Source organism: Panicum hallii, chromosome 2 (assembly GCF_002211085.1).
Source record: "Panicum hallii strain FIL2 chromosome 2, PHallii_v3.1, whole genome shotgun sequence".
Classification (NCBI taxonomy): domain Eukaryota; kingdom Viridiplantae; phylum Streptophyta; class Magnoliopsida; order Poales; family Poaceae; genus Panicum; species Panicum hallii.
The window spans coordinates 46,425,182-46,442,670 of NC_038043.1; the positions used below are offsets into that span (position 1 = coordinate 46,425,182).

Genomic DNA, 17,489 nt, shown 5'->3' on the forward strand with positions numbered 1-17,489 from the left:
TTAAAACTAAGTGCTTCTACAAACAAAACATTTGAGATGGATAAATCTTTTGAAATTGCAATCCTACCCAAACCTAAGACTCTCCCCTTTGAGTTATCACCATAGGTGACATGTTCATGATCGCCGGGGTCTTCAAGAGAGGTGAACATGCTATCATTACCGGTCATGTGTTGAGAGCAACCGCTATCAAGAACCCAATGTTTTCCACCGGTTTTGTAGTTCACCTACACACATGAGAATTCATTTTTGAGTTTTAGAAACCCAAACAAGCTTTGGGCCTTGCACATGTGTGACAAGTGCTTTTGGGACCCAAAGTTGCTTGGGGAGCTTCTTCTTCGACTCCTTAGCAATTTTGCCAATGAACTTGGCCTTCACCTTGCCCTTCACTTTACTCAAGAGAAAATGGTTATCTTGAAACATTGATGAGTAATTCTTGGGTAATTTAGGAAGAGGACGTGATGGCAAAGTGCACTCCCTAGTGTGGTGCCCGGTGACTTGGCAATGTTGGCAATATGAACCAACTTCCTTGATGAAGCTTGTCTTGATCTCCGGAGAAGGAGTTGCAGCCATGTTTGGCTCCGAAAATGAACCAAGACCTCTCTTACCATAGTCACGGGCATTGTTAAAGAGAATCTCCTTGTGGATGTATTCTCCCCTTGAGAGTTTCTCCACACTACTCTTGAGGCTTGCCACTTGATCCATCAATTCCTTTTCCCTAGAAGAAGCAAGCTTGGGCACAACATTAGTGGCATATGCATCAATGAGTAGGTCATCACATGAAGTAGAAGCATTGACCTTTTCAAGAACAACTTTCTCAAGACTTGGGTCAATTACTTCATAAGCAAATTCAAGTTCTTGATACTTGTGAGCCAACTCCCTATGCTCTTGGTTGAGCTTTTTGTGGCTCTCTTCAACTTGCTTAACAAGTACAAGTGACTCATTGTGCTTTTTGAGCAAGTCATTATACTTACCAAGTAAGTCGGAGTGGGCAAGCTCTAACTTGGCATGAGTGCTCTCAAGAATTTTGACTTTGCCCTTTTCCCTCTTGATGACGGATGTATACTCATTGATGAGGTTAGTGAATTCATTGGGATCAAGCTCTTCATCACTATCATCTTCACTATCTACCTCACATACCTTGGTGTTACCTTTTGCCATGAGGCACATAGGAGGCGGAGGTAGAGATGGGTCTTCATTTGTGAGGGCGATGGTGACGATGTCTTCTTCATCACTTGAGTCTTCGCTTGATGAGACATCGGTCACCCACTCTTGTTTTTCCACCAAGAAACTTTTCTTGGTGTGCCCTTTCTCCTTTGGGAAGAGCTTGGTCTTCTTGTCATGGGTCTTCTTCTTCCCAAATCTCTTGTTTTTGTTCTTTTTCTCCTCTTCTTCATCATCGCTTGAATCATGGCGATGCTTGCTCTTGTTGTCCTTGTTTCTTTTATCCGGCTTGGGACAATTTGGACGGATGTGCCCTTTTTCGCCATAATTGTAGCAAATCTTGTTCTTGACATCCATTGGCCGGAACATTCCCTTCTTGGAGTCAAAGTTGAAACCCTTCTTATTGATCTTCTCATTCAAGCGTTGAACTTTCTCATCATGAGAGCAAGTTCTCCATCATCTTCAACATCGGATGAGCTCTCATGATGATCATCTTCTTCATTGCTTGAGCTTGAGTCTTGTTTGACCATCTTGAGCTTGCGGGATTTGTTTGTCTTGGTCTTTAGAGCAATTAACTTGCTTGATGTTGGCTCTTCGGACATACCAAGAATGCTCATTTCATGAGCGCGAATTTCGCCCACAAGTTCTCCTACTTCCATTGTGGCGAGATCCTCCTTTTGAAGCATAGCATTGATAATGTTATACTTGGGCTTCGGGAGGAACATGAGGATCTTGCGATTGATGGATGCACTGTCAATTTTGAATATTTCAAGTGCATTAATGTCCTTGACAATGACATTCAAGCGAGAATACATATCATTGCAATTTTCATGAGCTAGCATTTTAAAGGAATCATACTTAGCTCTAAATAAGTGATATTTTTGCTCACGAATTTTGGTGGAACCTTCATAAATTTCAATGAGTTCCTTCCAAATATCACTTACTAGGTCCATGCCATTTACTCTAGCAAAGACCTCCTCACTAATAGCTTCGAAAATTGCATTTCTAGCTTTAGCATTCCATTTTAATTGTTCGGGGGTGGGAGTTCCGGTGAACCCGACTTTAGTTGCCGACCACACTTCGGGGGCAATCGCATCAAGGTATGCGGCCAAGCGAACTTTCCAATAGGCAAAGTTCTTACCCTCGAAGTGAGGCGGCGAACCACCCATCTTGGCCATAGCTCTAGGCGGTGAAGCCTAATGATCCAAATGAGCAACGAGGCTCTGATACCAATTGAAAGGATCGATGGACCAAGAGGGGGGGTGAATTGGGCCTTTTTCAATTTCTAAAACAAGATAAAGCAACCTTAACCTATGCAAAACTAGAAAGGCACCAATTTACCATCCGGGTAACAAAACTACTTACGCAAGCTAGGAAGAATAAAAAAGAAATAAAGCCTAGCAAGGTAGAGCTAACTAGTGATCCCTAAATCAAGCACATGAAAATATTTGCAAGAAAGATAATGCTTGAATAAGTAAAATGAACAAGGGACAACCGGATTTTTCCCGTGGTATCGATGTGTTGGCACACACCCCTAATCCACGTTGTGACACTCACAAAGAGTATTGTCACCTCCCAAGTCACCAAGACGAGGGCGCTCACTAAGAGTCTCCGTTCACCATCCCGGTGTGGTGGAGATCAAGCCACGTACAATTTTCTTCTCCGGGCTTCCACAATCCTTGGCAAGCTCCGCGAGAATCACCTCGATCACCAAGATCGCCTAGGTGATGCCAATCACCAAGAGTAACAAGCTAAGGCCTTTCACTTGAGCAAGAACCGATCACCAAGAACGGATGCACACAAGCTTCTCTCTACTCAAGTCCTTAATCTTGCTTCTTGAATGAACAAGTGTATGAAATGATGAAGCTCAAGGTGGCTCTTGACTATAGTATGAGTGTTTGGGTGTTCCCTAGTGTCAAGAGTGGTAGAATAACCCATTGGAGGGGTATATATAGGCAGCTCACACAAATAGAGCCGTTGGAGAAAAAGCTGCCAGAAAACTGCGTAGCGCTGGTTAATCCGACGTCCCTCCAATAGTCATCGTCGGTTTAACCGGTGAATGTAAACTACCCCTTCTGAAAACTAGCCGTTACAGCTTGGGCAGATTAACCGTCGTTGCATCGGTTTAACCGGTGAGTGTAGTTATCCATTGATCAACTGAAAAACCAAGTCACTGGACAACTGCACCGACGTCCAATTTCAAATAGCGTCGGTTTAACCGGTGAGTGTAGTTGTCCACTGATCAACTGAAAACCAAGTCTCTAGACAACTGCACCGACGTTAAATTTCAAATATCGTCGGTTTAACCGGTGTATTGACTTGTCCAGACCTGTTGACCTCGTTTAACCGATGTATAGAAAACTTGAGGCGTCGGTTAAACCGGTGTTAAGGATTTTCCTGTTTTTGCCTTTTCTGACTTGAGTCTTGAATGAAATCCAAATATTCTTGAGATATAAGTTGAGAACAACTTATTTGAGCTTCTAGAAACCTGAGTGACCATTGTGTGCATCCATTTTCAAATGACCAAGTCCATGCTCATGTTACTAAGCCTAAACCCCTCTCAATAGTGCGATCACTACAAAACTATAAAACCTATACTAACCTAAGTGTCCTTCTCATCCTTATGACACTTAGGACTAGAAAGGTCCTTAGTCTTGACATATTATTGAGTTAAATACCGAGATCGCCTTTTTGAAAAATGAAAGTTAGGGGCCTCTTTTGACATATAACCAAATGAGCGATAATGATCTATAAAGCTGCACAAACTCATTAGTCACAATAATGGTTGTCATTAATCACCGAAACATACCTTGAGGGCCTAGATGCTTACATAAGGTTCGGAACCCCGTGGGAACGATCGCTAAGCGTCGATCCTAAGTCATGTGCAAGTCTAAACCTTGCGACTACCTACCAGGGGGTCAAGGGACCTTGGTAGTCCAAAAAGCACACGACAGAAGGAGAACAAGCAAATGAAAAAACAGCTAAGTTTTTTTAAAAAACAGCCAAGTTTTTATTACTTGCCATCCACAGAACACTACATTACTTATCATGTGTACAAAAACAATTTGTATTGCATATCTTTGTATTACATATCGTATACAAAACTTTATATAACTTATAATATGTGCTACTACTCCTAGTCCTTCGGCGGTCCGGAGGGGCCTTTTTTCCTTCTACAGGTCCGGCTCCACGATAGCGCTCGAAGCGGGCGGCCATGATCTCCACGGCCTCTTCTACTCCCTCCCGGGCAGCGGCCTCCGCTTCTGGTGCGGAGCCCTCCGGGACCGGAGTTAAGGGGATGGCGGGGTCGTGGCTCCGGAGGCAAGACAGGACGTGGTCTACCACCATCCGAGCAAGCTGTCCACCTGGCGCAACGCAAGGATATGGCCCCACCTGCGGGTTCGTTCCTCACCCGAGGTGGGCCCGGGGGCCTCTGTCGGTACATACAGACAGAGGTACCTCCAACTAGGGTGTCCAGCCCGAAGGGCGCGGGGTTATCTGTAACCTCGCCTTAAGCCTTTGGGTGACGAAGGGTACAGCCCGGGCGTGACAGCTGGGGCCATGGTCTCCGGACCTCCCCCTGTGCCCTTACAGGTCCGGTGCCTCCATGTACCCCACGAGGATAAGGTGCTCAGGAATGGCCACCACGGGCCCGAACCACCGCGGGGTGGTCCGGTGCCACCACGTGTGGAAGCCGGACCCCCAAGGGGCCTGTGCACCTGGGTCGGCCTCGGGGGTCCGGACCTCCCTTCCCTCCGGGGAGGAGGTCCGGTACCGTCATGTGCCCCTGAGGAAGCGGCTACTAAGCCAGCTCTGCCACGTGCCCGATGGCAGCCAGCCTTTCGCGGGACGCTAGCCCAACCACCGCATTAAATGCGGGTAGGTGGGGTGCGTGTGCCCAGGTCAAGGCGTGGGTTGTCCACTGACACGCTGGACACGTATGCTGACACCACGGTAAGTCTGGCTGTTTCCAAGGCGGCACGTCACTGTGCTCTGCGCGCGGACAGACGGCGTGTAGTCACATCACGGCGCCCCGCGTGGATGATGATGGCCTGCTGCAGGCGAGCCGAGGCGTGCGCGGCAACAGTGTGCGCGGAGGCGACCGCGTGGTGGGTCAGCGCTGCACCTTCGTCTGTCAGAGGGTACTGACCCAACAGCGACAGCACGACTTTCACTGTGGGTAACGCTGACAGTAGGTATTGTGCCGGTAAGGCGGCACATGACCACATCCTGGCTGTATATACGCACATCAACTTCCTGATAGAGGAGTACAGGGAAGAGCTGGAGATGAAGATCACCATAGCTTCCTCAGAATAGGCTCGTGTTGGCCGGGCCCACCTGTCGGGATCCCGCACAGTGTAAGCACTCCCCTTAGTCTATAAAAGGGATAGTGCACTCGTTAAAGCTCCGAAGCTCGAAGGTTAAAAAAGAAGGCTCACAAGCTTGCAAGTACACAAGATCTTTTTCTTAAGCAATACTGCTCACAAGTGGACGTAGAGTATTACGCTCCGGCGGCCCGAACCACTCTAAATCCTTGTGTCTTTCTCGTGTTCCTCCACCCTTTGATCAAGCGCTCCTAGGTCTCCCCCAAACTCATCCATAACTAGGATTAGACGGTAGCATTCCGCCACCCGGTTGGAGATTTCCTCCGACAATTCCTAAGACTAGTTTTTAGATAAGAAACAAAAGACTAGTGAAGTGCACTAGAGATCCTTAAAACGTTAGTCGGATCCTCATCTAGGCCTATGAACTATCATGTGAGCTTCTGATTCTTCAACATTCTGAGTGGTTCGTTCCAAGTGAAAATCTGATTGGACGAGGAGTGAACTTATAGTGAACTACTTGAAAAGTTTAAGGACATAAATGCTCATATTCAGAGAATTCAGAAAAAAATAATATTAAGGGTTCTAAGTATTTTTTGCTTAAAATGAAATATATCAGCATTGAAGTGGTTCGCATAGTTGAAATCAGAATGCATCAAAACATATTGGAAAAAATATTCCTGCTACTCAACAATAAGTATCAAGCAGCTGAAGCGAAAAATATTCCTGCTATAGGCTGATCACGCACGCACCACCAGAAGATCATGCCACCACGAGTGGGGAGTGCTTTCTGATCACCACAGATCATGGCAACAAAGGCCGGATTGTTCATGCGGATGTGTCGCACCACGGACCACACCACAAGCTTGGACCTTTTTGAAATTTGAACACTTCTGCACCATAAGGAAATAGCTTGTGCTTTCAGGCACTCCGCCTATAGTACCGGAGATTCCACCAAACTCTGTCCATTTATGATTCCCTGCAGTAATATAGTTCTTAGTTACCAGAGTTACTGGCGAGATATCTCTTTTTCTTTTTCTTTTCTTTTCCTGCAAAGAGAGATGAAAAGCTGGGAGTTTTGCCCATATGGGCCAAATTACAAGGTCGGTCTAGCCAATAAAAAACCATAAGGATTACTCGTGGAGTCTCTTGCTCTTGTGTTATAAGATCTGTTCTAGCTTCCTTTCTGTACGATCATGTTCCATGATAGTGGAGGTAGTATCATAGCAAGCTAACCAGTGCGCGGCACAATCACTCCTGTAATAATTCAGGTGTTCCTGAAGGACGTCCACACAAAAGAGGTGAATTTCTAAGTGGCCAAGAGTGATTTGTAGTAGGAACAAATTGCTAGTGATATTTGTATTAACCAGCTTCTCTTTTACTATTTGCCATCGACTACTGACCAAGGAATCCTGTGTAGTTTAAATACTGACAAATCAAATAACATCACTCATGACCATGATCTGTCATATTAGGAACACTACTGTTGTTGTATCCGAATGATTCTTGTTCGATCATCGAATCACTGAAAGAGACTGGCAAAGCAATCAAACTCAAGGTGAATATCAAAACAAGCACAATACAGGGGACAAGTAGAAAGTCCAAAGGCATATCAGAATTCCGAAACAGGGGCAATGGATTAGATGCAGAGAACGTCCATACTGAATGGGTGAAAGGAAAATACACTTCGTTGCACACATTTACATTTAGCTGACAGCGAAGGATTGAAAAAGCAAGTCCATCAACACATATGCATTATTGGTGTAGGATATAACGTATTAGTTAACAATGTTCTGAGCGCAATTAGATAAAAGGAGAAGCAATAATAAATAGTTTGTTTCATTTATCTGTAGCCATATGAAAGGGATGAGGAAGGCGGCAAGGACATCCCTCTACATCCTGCAGAAGCCCTGCCTTCTCATAGTATTCGACGCTATCAAACAATGTTTCCTCTATTTTCCTTGGTTTCCAGCCCAGATTCTTCAGTTTCTCCGAAGTAATTGGTGTAACTATAGATTTAAGATCCGAACCAATGTCACTGCAGAAGGGAGATGTAAACCATGTAAATAAGTGCTAACCATTCAGGTTCTAACAACATAGGCACGGTAAGAGATCCACCAGTTTACATAGTTATAATCAGGATGAGTCATCTTCAAAATATTCAACAGATCTTTTGTGCTAACTCGATCCGGTGCACAGAGGTATCTCCCTGATGATTCTGCTTTCTCGTACACCAGAAGCAAAGCATCAGCCACATCACGGACATCAACTATGTGCCACAACATGTAGTTCATTACAGTAGGACCTCCTGTAATCAAGATAATAGAATTCAGGAGTGTGAAGTACTGTAGTTTAGAGGCATTTAAGAACTAAAGAGGACTGAGTATGCATTATCAGCACCGCAACAAAACAGAAACAGAAAAATAGAAGTGATTGAATATTAAAGTTAACAACGAAAGGAGTTTGTTTCTAATATACCTATAATTGCACTGCTGAAAAAATATCAGAGGAAAAACTTCACATCAGAAGGTAGATAATGGTTATTTTTTTAAGAAACTGTTCTTTTTTCTGTGTACACATAGTAGGCAGAACATAGAGGCGTATATTAGCAATTCAAGGTAGCAAATGAAAACTATTACCAGTGTACTCTGATCTCATCTGAAAACCTCAAACTTATCAGGTTGGCACTTGATTATTAATGCTGGTAAGTTTCCCAATCAAAGACATATGAATCACATAGATACATGAAAATATCCTGATAGCAAACATTAACTAATGGGAAGTAGCAGAAAATACATAAACAACCTTTTATGACGTAGATGAGAAATTCACTGCTGGTATTAACAACAGGCTGCAGGAGTGGGCCTAAAACCACACAAGGGCAAACTGTAACAACAGTTAGTCCATTTTTCTCTGCATACTCCAAGGCTGTCCCTTCTGCAAGAGTCTTGGCAGCCATATACCAGTCCTGCCAGCAGAACTAGGTTAGCATCAACTTAATCCTCCCTAGTAGCAATCATTGTAACAAGAATTGATAACTGAAATATAATTATATCATAAACTAGAAAATAATTGAGTGCATCTGTCTAAGCAAACTAAATTAGATGCTCATCTTCAAGCATGTGCTTTGTGGTGCTCTAGTGGAGTTCTATTACCGATAGCAACTCAGTGCCCCAACAAACTAACCTCGTTCTTCAAGCATAAATTTCTGTCGGACCAGCAACTTTCATCTTTTGGTTTGCCTTGAGGCCAATTCGAGTTAAAATGAACAGCAGAAGTGGATGAAACCACAACAGCCTTCTGAACATTATTAGCTGAGCAAGCCTGAAGAACGTTTAAGGTGCCTTTAACAGCTGGTGCCAATACTTCTGACTGCATTGTTAAGGGTTGAAGCAAACAATTAGAAATCTCCAATGCTTAACGAGTAAAACTCAATAAGATACACAATTCTAGTAAGAAAATTGCATCTTGATAGTAGCGCATAAGGGAATTATGACGATCAAAAGTCACAAAACAGAAACCGTGCTAAAATTGCGGTTCATGTACACTGACTGCACCAACAGTTCAACACATCCTAGTTCTGAAGAAACACTAAGGCTCCGTTTGGTTCTGATTTCTAGGACCGATTCGCTTCAAAGAATCCGTTTACGCAACCAAAGGGCTCCACCGGCCGCAGCGATTCCGTGGAAGCGGTCGATTCCTCCAGTTGAAGCGCGGCAGCGGCTGGTACCCAGATTTTCACCGATTCCATTGGATATTTACCCACCTGCCATCGGTTAAGCGTACCGGTTCGGCTTCTTTCTTTTGTTTCCCGTGAGCTTCTCTTTCCTCCTTATCCACGAGCTGCCCTCGCCGCTGCAGGTGCTCCCGCCGCCGCCCCCACACCCCCCCCCCCCCCCGACGCCCTCCCCGCCGGCCCCGCCGCGCCTCCCGCCGCCCCCCAACGCACCGCCCGCTGCCCCCGCTGCCCCACAACGCACCGCCCGCTGCCCCCGCTGCCCGCCCCCGACGCGCCCCCCGCCCGCCGCCCCCGACGCGCCCCCCGCCCGCCCCCGACGCGCCCCCCCGCCCGCCGCCCCCGCCGCACGCCCCCGATGCCGCGCCGCCCGCCGGCCCCGCCGCGCCCCCCAGCGAAGAGTCTAAAGCAAGAGCACAAGATGGGCTTGGCCATGGCCATGTGAGGGAGATTTGTAGGGCGCATGGAGAGTTGATGCTTCGTTCCCCATGGAGCTCTGGTAAGTGAACCTTAGCATTCTTGCGTAAAATTTGATTCTTTCCGCGGCTTGAGGTTTGCCCTGGTTAGACAAGATTCCTTCAGGATCAGACTGAGTTAGTTTTGATATTGAACTTGACCAGCTATGTATGTGCCAACCCTAGCTAGCTTGATTTCTATTAGCAACTATCTATCAAAGAAAATGAAGTATGAGCACTCATGCTAACGTTTTTCTTTCTATATGTTGATATAGATATGACTTGTTGGATCTTTGCACCAATGGACCAAAAGAAAAGCTTGACTCAACGGTGATCAGTCAGGTATGTTGATTACAGAGTCCAAAGTCATTTGCACTATTATAAAGTAAAGTTGTTTTCTTTTTCACGCAGCACGTTCACTATATAGCTTTGCAGTCACTATATGCATAGCTTGAAAAAACCAGAATTGATCCATAATTTTGCAGAAGTAGCCTGCTCTTGTTTGGTTGCAATATTTTCATTTTGAAGCTTGCTGTTAGGCTGGATATTCCAAGGAATTAATTTTGCAATTTTCTTTTTGCATCAGCTATATCACATTTTGAATGGCTCAAGATTTACCTATGATTATGCATTTTAAGTATAGTATTTTTGCAGTCTTGTCAGTGAAGTGTTGTGTTCTGCTTGCTGAATAAGTCCATTTTGCAGCCAGCTATATATGTTACCAGCCTTGCAGCAGTAGAGGTACTACGTGCACGCGATGGAGGCGAAGATGTGATCAACTCTGTTGATGTTACATGTGGTCTCAGCTTGGGAGAATACACTGCACTTGCATTTGCTGGTGCCTTTAGGTATTCTTTTTGTTCATTTAGAAGCACTCATTTGTCAGGTCAAATCATGTCCTACATGGAGTGAACCTCTATACGTAATAGGCTTTATTTGGTGAATATAGTTTGGATACTATAGTATATCAAATATGCATACTTACACATCGTATATCAACATGCAGCTTTGAGGATGGACTGAAGCTTGTCAAGCTAAGAGGAGAAGCTATGCAGGTTAGTCTACAGAAACACTAAGAGTTCATTTGATTATTTTTGTACATTGAATCCTAATGTCCATTATCTGTGTAGGATGCTTCAGATGCTGCCAATAGTGCGACGGTTAGTGTGATTGGTCTAGATTCAGAAAAGGTGCAAGAGCTATGTGATGCTGCTAATGAGGAAGTAGATGAAAAGGAAAGAGTTCAGATAGCAAACTTTTGGCTGATATCTTTGCTGCTTGATCATGTATTCCTCGTTTTACACTGAAACAAAATAAAACCGATCTGAAGCAGTACTCTGTTTTAGGGAAAAGGAAACTGTCGAGGAAGTATTTGCATGTTTGACTAGGGGCCTTGTCGGTGACCAAAATTTCTTCGCCACAGCCCATCTTTGACAAGGTTAACTAGTTGTTCATTGTTCTACCTAGTGCTTACCACAGTTTAGCCATGCTATACATTTTCCCTGCTCCTCCGCATCACCGGCACACTAGGTTGTGGTCACAATTCAGGTCGTGGACTCGTGGTTATGATTTTTCTGCTACAACTTTGACGAGTCCTGCGAGAATGTTGGGTCATTTTTGGCTCTGAAACAAACATGCCCTGAACAAACATACGTTGATTTTTTTTTCAGCGTCACGTATTATTGTCATTCGGTACTGTGTACAAATTCTAGCATGTGTGCGCGCACAAATTCGATAAGGCCATGCGCTGTGTATACAAGTTCCTTCAATATATCTTTTGTATTAATTATATACGTCAAACAATTCTAATTATGATAATTTCCTTTTCAAAACGGTCATCTACATATCCTTACAATTAATTAGCATATAAACAGTCCTATACAGTCCCAAGGGCAAAACTGACATTTTTACAGAAATCCACAGCTGACAGCTGTTTTAGCCAAACAGCTTTCAGCTTTCCTACAGCTGTCAGCTCACAGCAGCTTTCCCACAGCTGATTCCAGAAATCAGATTTTCAGGAATCCACAGCTGAACCAAACGCACCCTAAGTACAAAATCAAAGCAACTGACCGAGTGAGATAGGTGCTTGCCTCAGGATCGGCAACCTTAACCGAGGGCGGCACGGGAGATGCAGCATGGAAGACCCCCTTGCACCCAGCGATCGCGGCCGCCAGCGCGTCAGGGTCAAGCACGTCGGCCTTGAACAGGCGCAGGTTCCCCGCGGCCCCGTCCAGCCGGCACAGGTGAGCGTTCTTCGGATCACCTGACACAGTTTCCACCGCCATTAGCCCCACCTTTCGACCCAGAACGACAAGCCCGCATATGCAGCACCAACGCGAATTTTCTGCCTCCCCCGGCAGCTATCCCCCTCCACGGACGTCCAGGAAGTCGCGACGATTCGTGTTCGTGGAAGGGGGGAGGAAGCGGGCGGCCGTCCTGCGGAGCCTCCGCCGCCGCTGTCCTTCCGCCTCCGGCCTCCCTCGCTGCATCCCAAGTTCCACCGAATTCTACATATGACCGCTTGATGTTTTTAACAAACCCCCCAAAAAGGATGGCTATTATCGATCGCGATCCAAATTTTTGCAATAAACCCTCTAATTCGGATCGCGATTATTAATAAAGATCCAAATTTGTACAATAAACCCTAAAATCGGATCATGGTTTCTTACCGCGATCCAATTTTTTCATATAACCCTCTAAATTGGATCATCACTGTTAATCACGATCCAACTTTTGGCAAAACCCGCGACTATTAGTCGCGATCCAACTTTTCGCAAAACCCCCAAACTAGTCCCCTCGTTCGCTTCTGCTCTACTCGTGGCATCTGTTCCCGTCCGCCGCCGGCCGCCGGCTCCGTCATAAGCGGCCGGAGTTCTGGTGGTGGGAGAATCGTAAGGCGACCGCGCACCGCGGCGGCGCGCTGCGGTTTCTCACCGCTGGCCAGGAATCTCGTAGGAGGCTTAAAGAAGATGCTACGCGAGACCGAGACCGACAGGGTCGACAAGCACATCCACCCGTGGGTGCTCCGCCTTCTCGAGCGCACGCGGCCGCTGCGCCGGGAGAGCTACCCGCTGCTGCACGCGCCGCAGGGGATCCACGGCGGGGGCGGCGACAGGGAGGCAGGCGGTGGTCGAGCTGCTGCTGGGCCAGCGAGACCGGCGGGACGTATAGGTGCTCCCCGTCACTGCAACGCGGCGGGAGGTAGGAGAAACATTAAAACAGATGCAGCATCAGAGCGGCGGCGGGACGCTTACTTGGGTCGCGGACGGTGGCGTGGACCGCGTAGCCGCGGGAGAGGAGGAGCTTGACGAGCCACGAGGCGATGTACCCGCCGCCCCCGGTCACGCACACGCGCCGCGGCGCCGGCGGCGACGCCATCTCCGCCAACCACCGGGTGCCGGCCGGCCGGCTTGCTGCTGCTCTCGTCGCGCACTGATGGTTAGCCTCCGGGGCGCAAATAGATTAATGACGAAATCCAGGGTGTTCGTAAGCATCTTTCAAGAAAAAGACTGCCGATATAATAAGCATTTGGATCCTAAACAATTTGATTAAAAAAAGCACTCGTGTGTGACCATTTGATACAGGTTTGGTTTGAGGATCGAAGTGCCGAGAGAGAGAACCTGACGGTGCGTTTGGCATGCTTTCACGCTATGCGTTGAATCCAGCACGAGCTCTATCGAATCTGAATCCAGCAGCAGGAGCTCTATCAAATCTGCCAAATAATTTTCTAGAGAGAAGTAATTCTCTACTAATTTTGTGGGGTGATTTTCTAAAGTGAACTAAAAGGCTGGGAGCTGGAAAAAGTAGCTAAAATGATTCTTATCCTAATTTTAAAAGTTTATGCTAGAGAATAAAAAAAATTACCTTCAGTCACAGAATCACTTCTACCAGAGAATTAGAATAAGTTAGAGCTCTACCAAACACACCATAAAACATGGTCGGATATAAAGAGTACCATACTTCCCTTTTATTTATTATAGGAAAGAATTACAAGCCTCGCAACCTATTCAACCGACCCGACAAGAGCACGCACAGTAGCATCACCGGATTACAAATATAGAGTTCAAATCCAAGTTGGTACATATCCACACGAGAAACAAAATAGCATATAAACATTTGCACACTCGGCTGCGCTGTCCCCAAATCCATGCGATTTCCGGGGCTAGATTTTGTTGAAAAGAGGAGGGAAACGGCAGGGAGCCTCCCCATCCGCATCACCAAGGAACCCAGCCCGCTGGCAGAACCCGATCGCGTCCGCGATCGTCTCCTCCAGCGGCCGGCAGCTCCACCCGAGCTTCTTCAGCTTCTCAGAGGTCATCGGAGCCGGGTGATCTCGATCACATATGCTCTCCCTGCCAATCATCAATTTGACACCAGCAGATTCAGTGTCAGAAGTCAATGAGAGTAGATATTTTTTTGTAGTAATAAGCGATTTCGAGTAATTGTTTTACCGGGTAATGCAAGGGTAATCAGGGTACTTGCTCTTCAGCAAGTCGAGGAGTTCGCGGACGCTGATGACAGGAGGTGCGCAGATGTGCCTACCGGAGGCTCCAGGCACCTCGTAGACCAAGAGCAGCGCCTCGGCAAGGTCACGGACGTCGACGACGTGCCAGAGCTTGTTCCTCACCTTGTCAGGGCCTCCTGCACCAGCGATAGATCAAGGATGAAGAAGCGCTCGTGTTCCCAGCCGCAGCGGATCAAGATCGAAGCAGTTGCTGATGAGGCGTAGTGTGATGCAGGGTCCAAAGTCCAAACCTTCAGTAAGTAGATGAGGAACTGGCTGCTCGCGTTAACCGTCGGCTGCAGCATGGGACCGAACACCAACCCCGGGTTGACGGACACCACGTCGAGCCGGTCTGTCGCCCGTATTCCAGCGCCGCCTCTTCCGAGATGATCTTGGCGACCGCGTACCAGATCTGCAGTTACACAACACACGGCAGCAAGATTTAAGCAAAGAATTTGTAAAAGTACGATCAGAGCTTGTCTGTGCGTGAGAGTGAGACTGGCACTTGCAGAACAAGTAGTACGTTATTGTTCCTGCTGAACTCTTCGTCTGACCAGCAGCTCTCATCTCTGATCTTGCCTTCAGGCCAACCTTTCGGGTTGATCTCCACGGCAACTATGGATGACACGAGTAACAGCTTATTTTTTAAAAAAATGCTTGTTCTGAATAAAATATCAGATCCGAGTACTGAACTTACCTCTGGATCCGTCAGCTTCTCTGATGGCACCGGAGTGGCCACATGGAAAACCTCCTGGCATCCCACAACGGCAGCTGCCATCACGTCGTAGTCCAGGAGATCAGCCTTGAAAATCCTGAGGCGCTGAGCGGCACTCTCGAGCCGCTTCAGATGGGCCGACTTCTTGTCACCTGAAACGGCAGCCTGTATGTCTGTCTGTCCTGCCACGTGAACAACAAACTGAAAACAATCCAGCAGGAAGCTTCAGATTGCGCACTCAGGTCGCGGACGGTGCCGTGGACGGTGTAGCCGCGGGCGAGGAGGAGCTTGACGAGCCACGAGGCGATGAACCCGCCGGCGCCGGTCACGCACACCGTCGAACTTCCGGCCATGGCGTTGACGCCGCCGCCTCCGAGTCTCCTCAATGCTTGGCGAGCTCTTCCTGCAATTATTGCTAGCACTACCAGCGAGGTACGTTCTGAGCAAGCTAACAGTCTCTTATCCTAGTACGGGGAGGACCTTCTTAAACAAAGACATACTATCTAAACTTCGATATGTAACTACAGTTATCTACTATTCCAACCCACTCAAATAAGAGTTTTACAACCTATAACCAATAAAACCGCTTTAGACAAATAAAGTCACACAAATTGCAAATATAGAACATGGAAATATAAAGAAGTATGTTAGTGAAATGCAAAATTGGCACGTCGATTTTTTTTCTCGTGGTATCGGTAGGCTAAAGCTACTCCTAGTTCACGTTGGGGCTCCACCGAAGATACGCTCCCGATCAAGAGCCTGGTCTCGCCACTAAGGCTCACGCCGACCAAGTGAAGTTCTCGCCACAAAGATAATGCTCACCACCTCTTGCACCGGTCACCTTGACGCCGTCTTCGCTACGCAGCCTTCCATGAAGGAGGGGTCTTCTCGTCCCCGAACACGATCGTTGACGCCGCTCCACACCAAGCCGGAGGGTCGAAGACTTGCCGATAAGTTACCAAGACTCTAAGAGCCAACACACCAAGGTTACAACAGTGGTTCACTCTATAACCCAACACAAGACAGCTACATCTTGCTCTCTCATTCTTTCTTATCTAATTTAGCACTAACACTTTCAAAGCTTGTGCTAAAGGCTATGGATGTGATCACTAAGTACTATGGTGGCCGGCTAGGATGTCCTCTTGAATGTGTATGATGAGCTTCCTCTAGATTCCAGCAATCTCAAATGGGCGAGACAGAGTATAAGTAGCCCAATAACTTCAAGAAGCTGTTGCTCCAATAGCTAGAAAAAAGAATAGTAGTGTCAGATGAATCGAAGCTCTGCCTGAGTGGGTGTCGGTTCATCCGGTCACAGTCTTTTTGCCAAATACCCTCTCTGCCACGCCAGCTTTTGCTTGCGTCGTTGCATCAACACCTTCATCTGATGCTTGTCGATTCATCCGGCATTGAAGAATTTTCTTCCAAGACCTTCCGTCACTTGAGTAATCAAACCACGATTTATCGAATCATCCGACGCTTGAGGACCGGTTCATCCGACACCGAAGATTTCTCTTCATTTGATCATCGTTGCAATTCTGCATTGCACGGACCCGTTATAATTTGACGAGCAAATTCCCTATATAGCACTAGATAAAAACTTGATTTCCTATTTGTCACTGGAAAATTTTACTTCCTTCATTGATACCGAAAGTTATATTTTTTTTTCTTTTCGGCACTGCCGTTATATCTGTTAGCATCATCCGTTAAAAATCATTGTTGATCATATTGGCATTTAATTTATGAACCAAAGTACCCCTGACAAAAAAAAGTAGTGGGCCACTTGTTAACCGAACCCCTCCCTCCCAGAACCCCCGCCCCGACCGACCCCAACCTCTCTCGCGCAAACAGTCGCGCCTCCCCTCCCTCTCGTTCTCTTCCCAATCCTACATCAACAGCAGTGACGATGACTGACAACAGGGAGGGCCGCGGACGGCGCTAGCTTGAACAAGACGTGGGGGGCGACCCGTTTTGCAGGCCGCCGGCACGGGGGACCCGCGGCCACGGCGGTGGGGACAGGCAGCGGCCTGCGGGTGGCCGCGGCGGCGAGCAGGCTGCGGGTGGCTGCGGCGGCGAGCAAAGCCAGATTGGCTGCAGCAGCGGGTAAGGCGCGAGAGCAGGCTCGGCTGAGGACCCGGGGGCAGCCTAATCATGGACCTGATGATATTTCAGTAGATAAGATAAAGGGTAAAAATATTTTTTAGGTTGAGCTTAGCACCCAGCTAACGGAAGTGCTAAGAAAGTAACAAAATATGAATTCCAAAGTCAATTAGGGAAGACAAAATTTTGTAGTGTCACATAGGGAACTATACTAATTTTCTCTAATTTAATACCGTCGGTTCATCCAAACCGTTGAATTTTATTCTCCCTTGTTCAAATCGTCTCGGCTGTTATTTGGACATGCCTAAAATATTCTCTCTGATTTTTCACTATGGCTTAGGCATCTTGACTGCAATTTGGAATATCTCCATCCATAAGAAAATTCTTCAAATATAATCTTACAAATTTATTAGTCTCATTAACTATGTTATCACTCAATTATCAAAATCACAATTATAATCTAACGAGACCATATTTCTTACGCACATGGCACATGGCC

The 17,489-nt window shown here is 46.7% G+C and overlaps 1 protein-coding gene, 1 long non-coding RNA gene and 1 pseudogene across 3 annotated transcripts; 1 reads left to right on the top strand and 2 right to left on the bottom strand.

Annotated features, from left to right (window-relative positions):
- Positions 1-7,224: 7,224 nt before the first annotated feature.
- Positions 7,225-13,227, bottom strand: LOC112879976 (cinnamoyl-CoA reductase 1-like). 2 transcript variants are annotated; one of them, XM_025944418.1, is made up of 6 exons: positions 12,929-13,226; positions 11,765-11,937; positions 8,670-8,855; positions 8,289-8,451; positions 7,602-7,791; positions 7,225-7,521 (listed from the first exon to the last, which is right to left on the bottom strand). In XM_025944418.1, the coding sequence occupies exons 1-6, from the start codon at positions 13,050-13,052 to the stop codon at positions 7,323-7,325; spliced, it is 1,035 nt and encodes a 344-aa protein (XP_025800203.1). In that variant the 5' UTR covers positions 13,053-13,226; the 3' UTR covers positions 7,225-7,322. The 2 variants fall into 2 exon arrangements, with proteins under 2 accessions (XP_025800203.1, XP_025800205.1); XM_025944420.1 differs by having other exon boundaries at positions 7,383-7,521; positions 7,610-7,791; positions 12,929-13,227.
- LOC112879978 lies at positions 9,559-11,136 on the top strand. Its single transcript, XR_003226224.1, has 5 exons — positions 9,559-9,718; positions 9,950-10,016; positions 10,380-10,522; positions 10,681-10,729; positions 10,805-11,136. It is a non-coding gene; the product is annotated as an uncharacterized LOC112879978 (long non-coding RNA).
- Positions 13,228-13,617: 390 nt separating the features above from the next.
- On the bottom strand, positions 13,618-15,397 carry LOC112879977 (annotated as a pseudogene).
- Positions 15,398-17,489: the final 2,092 nt, after the last annotated feature.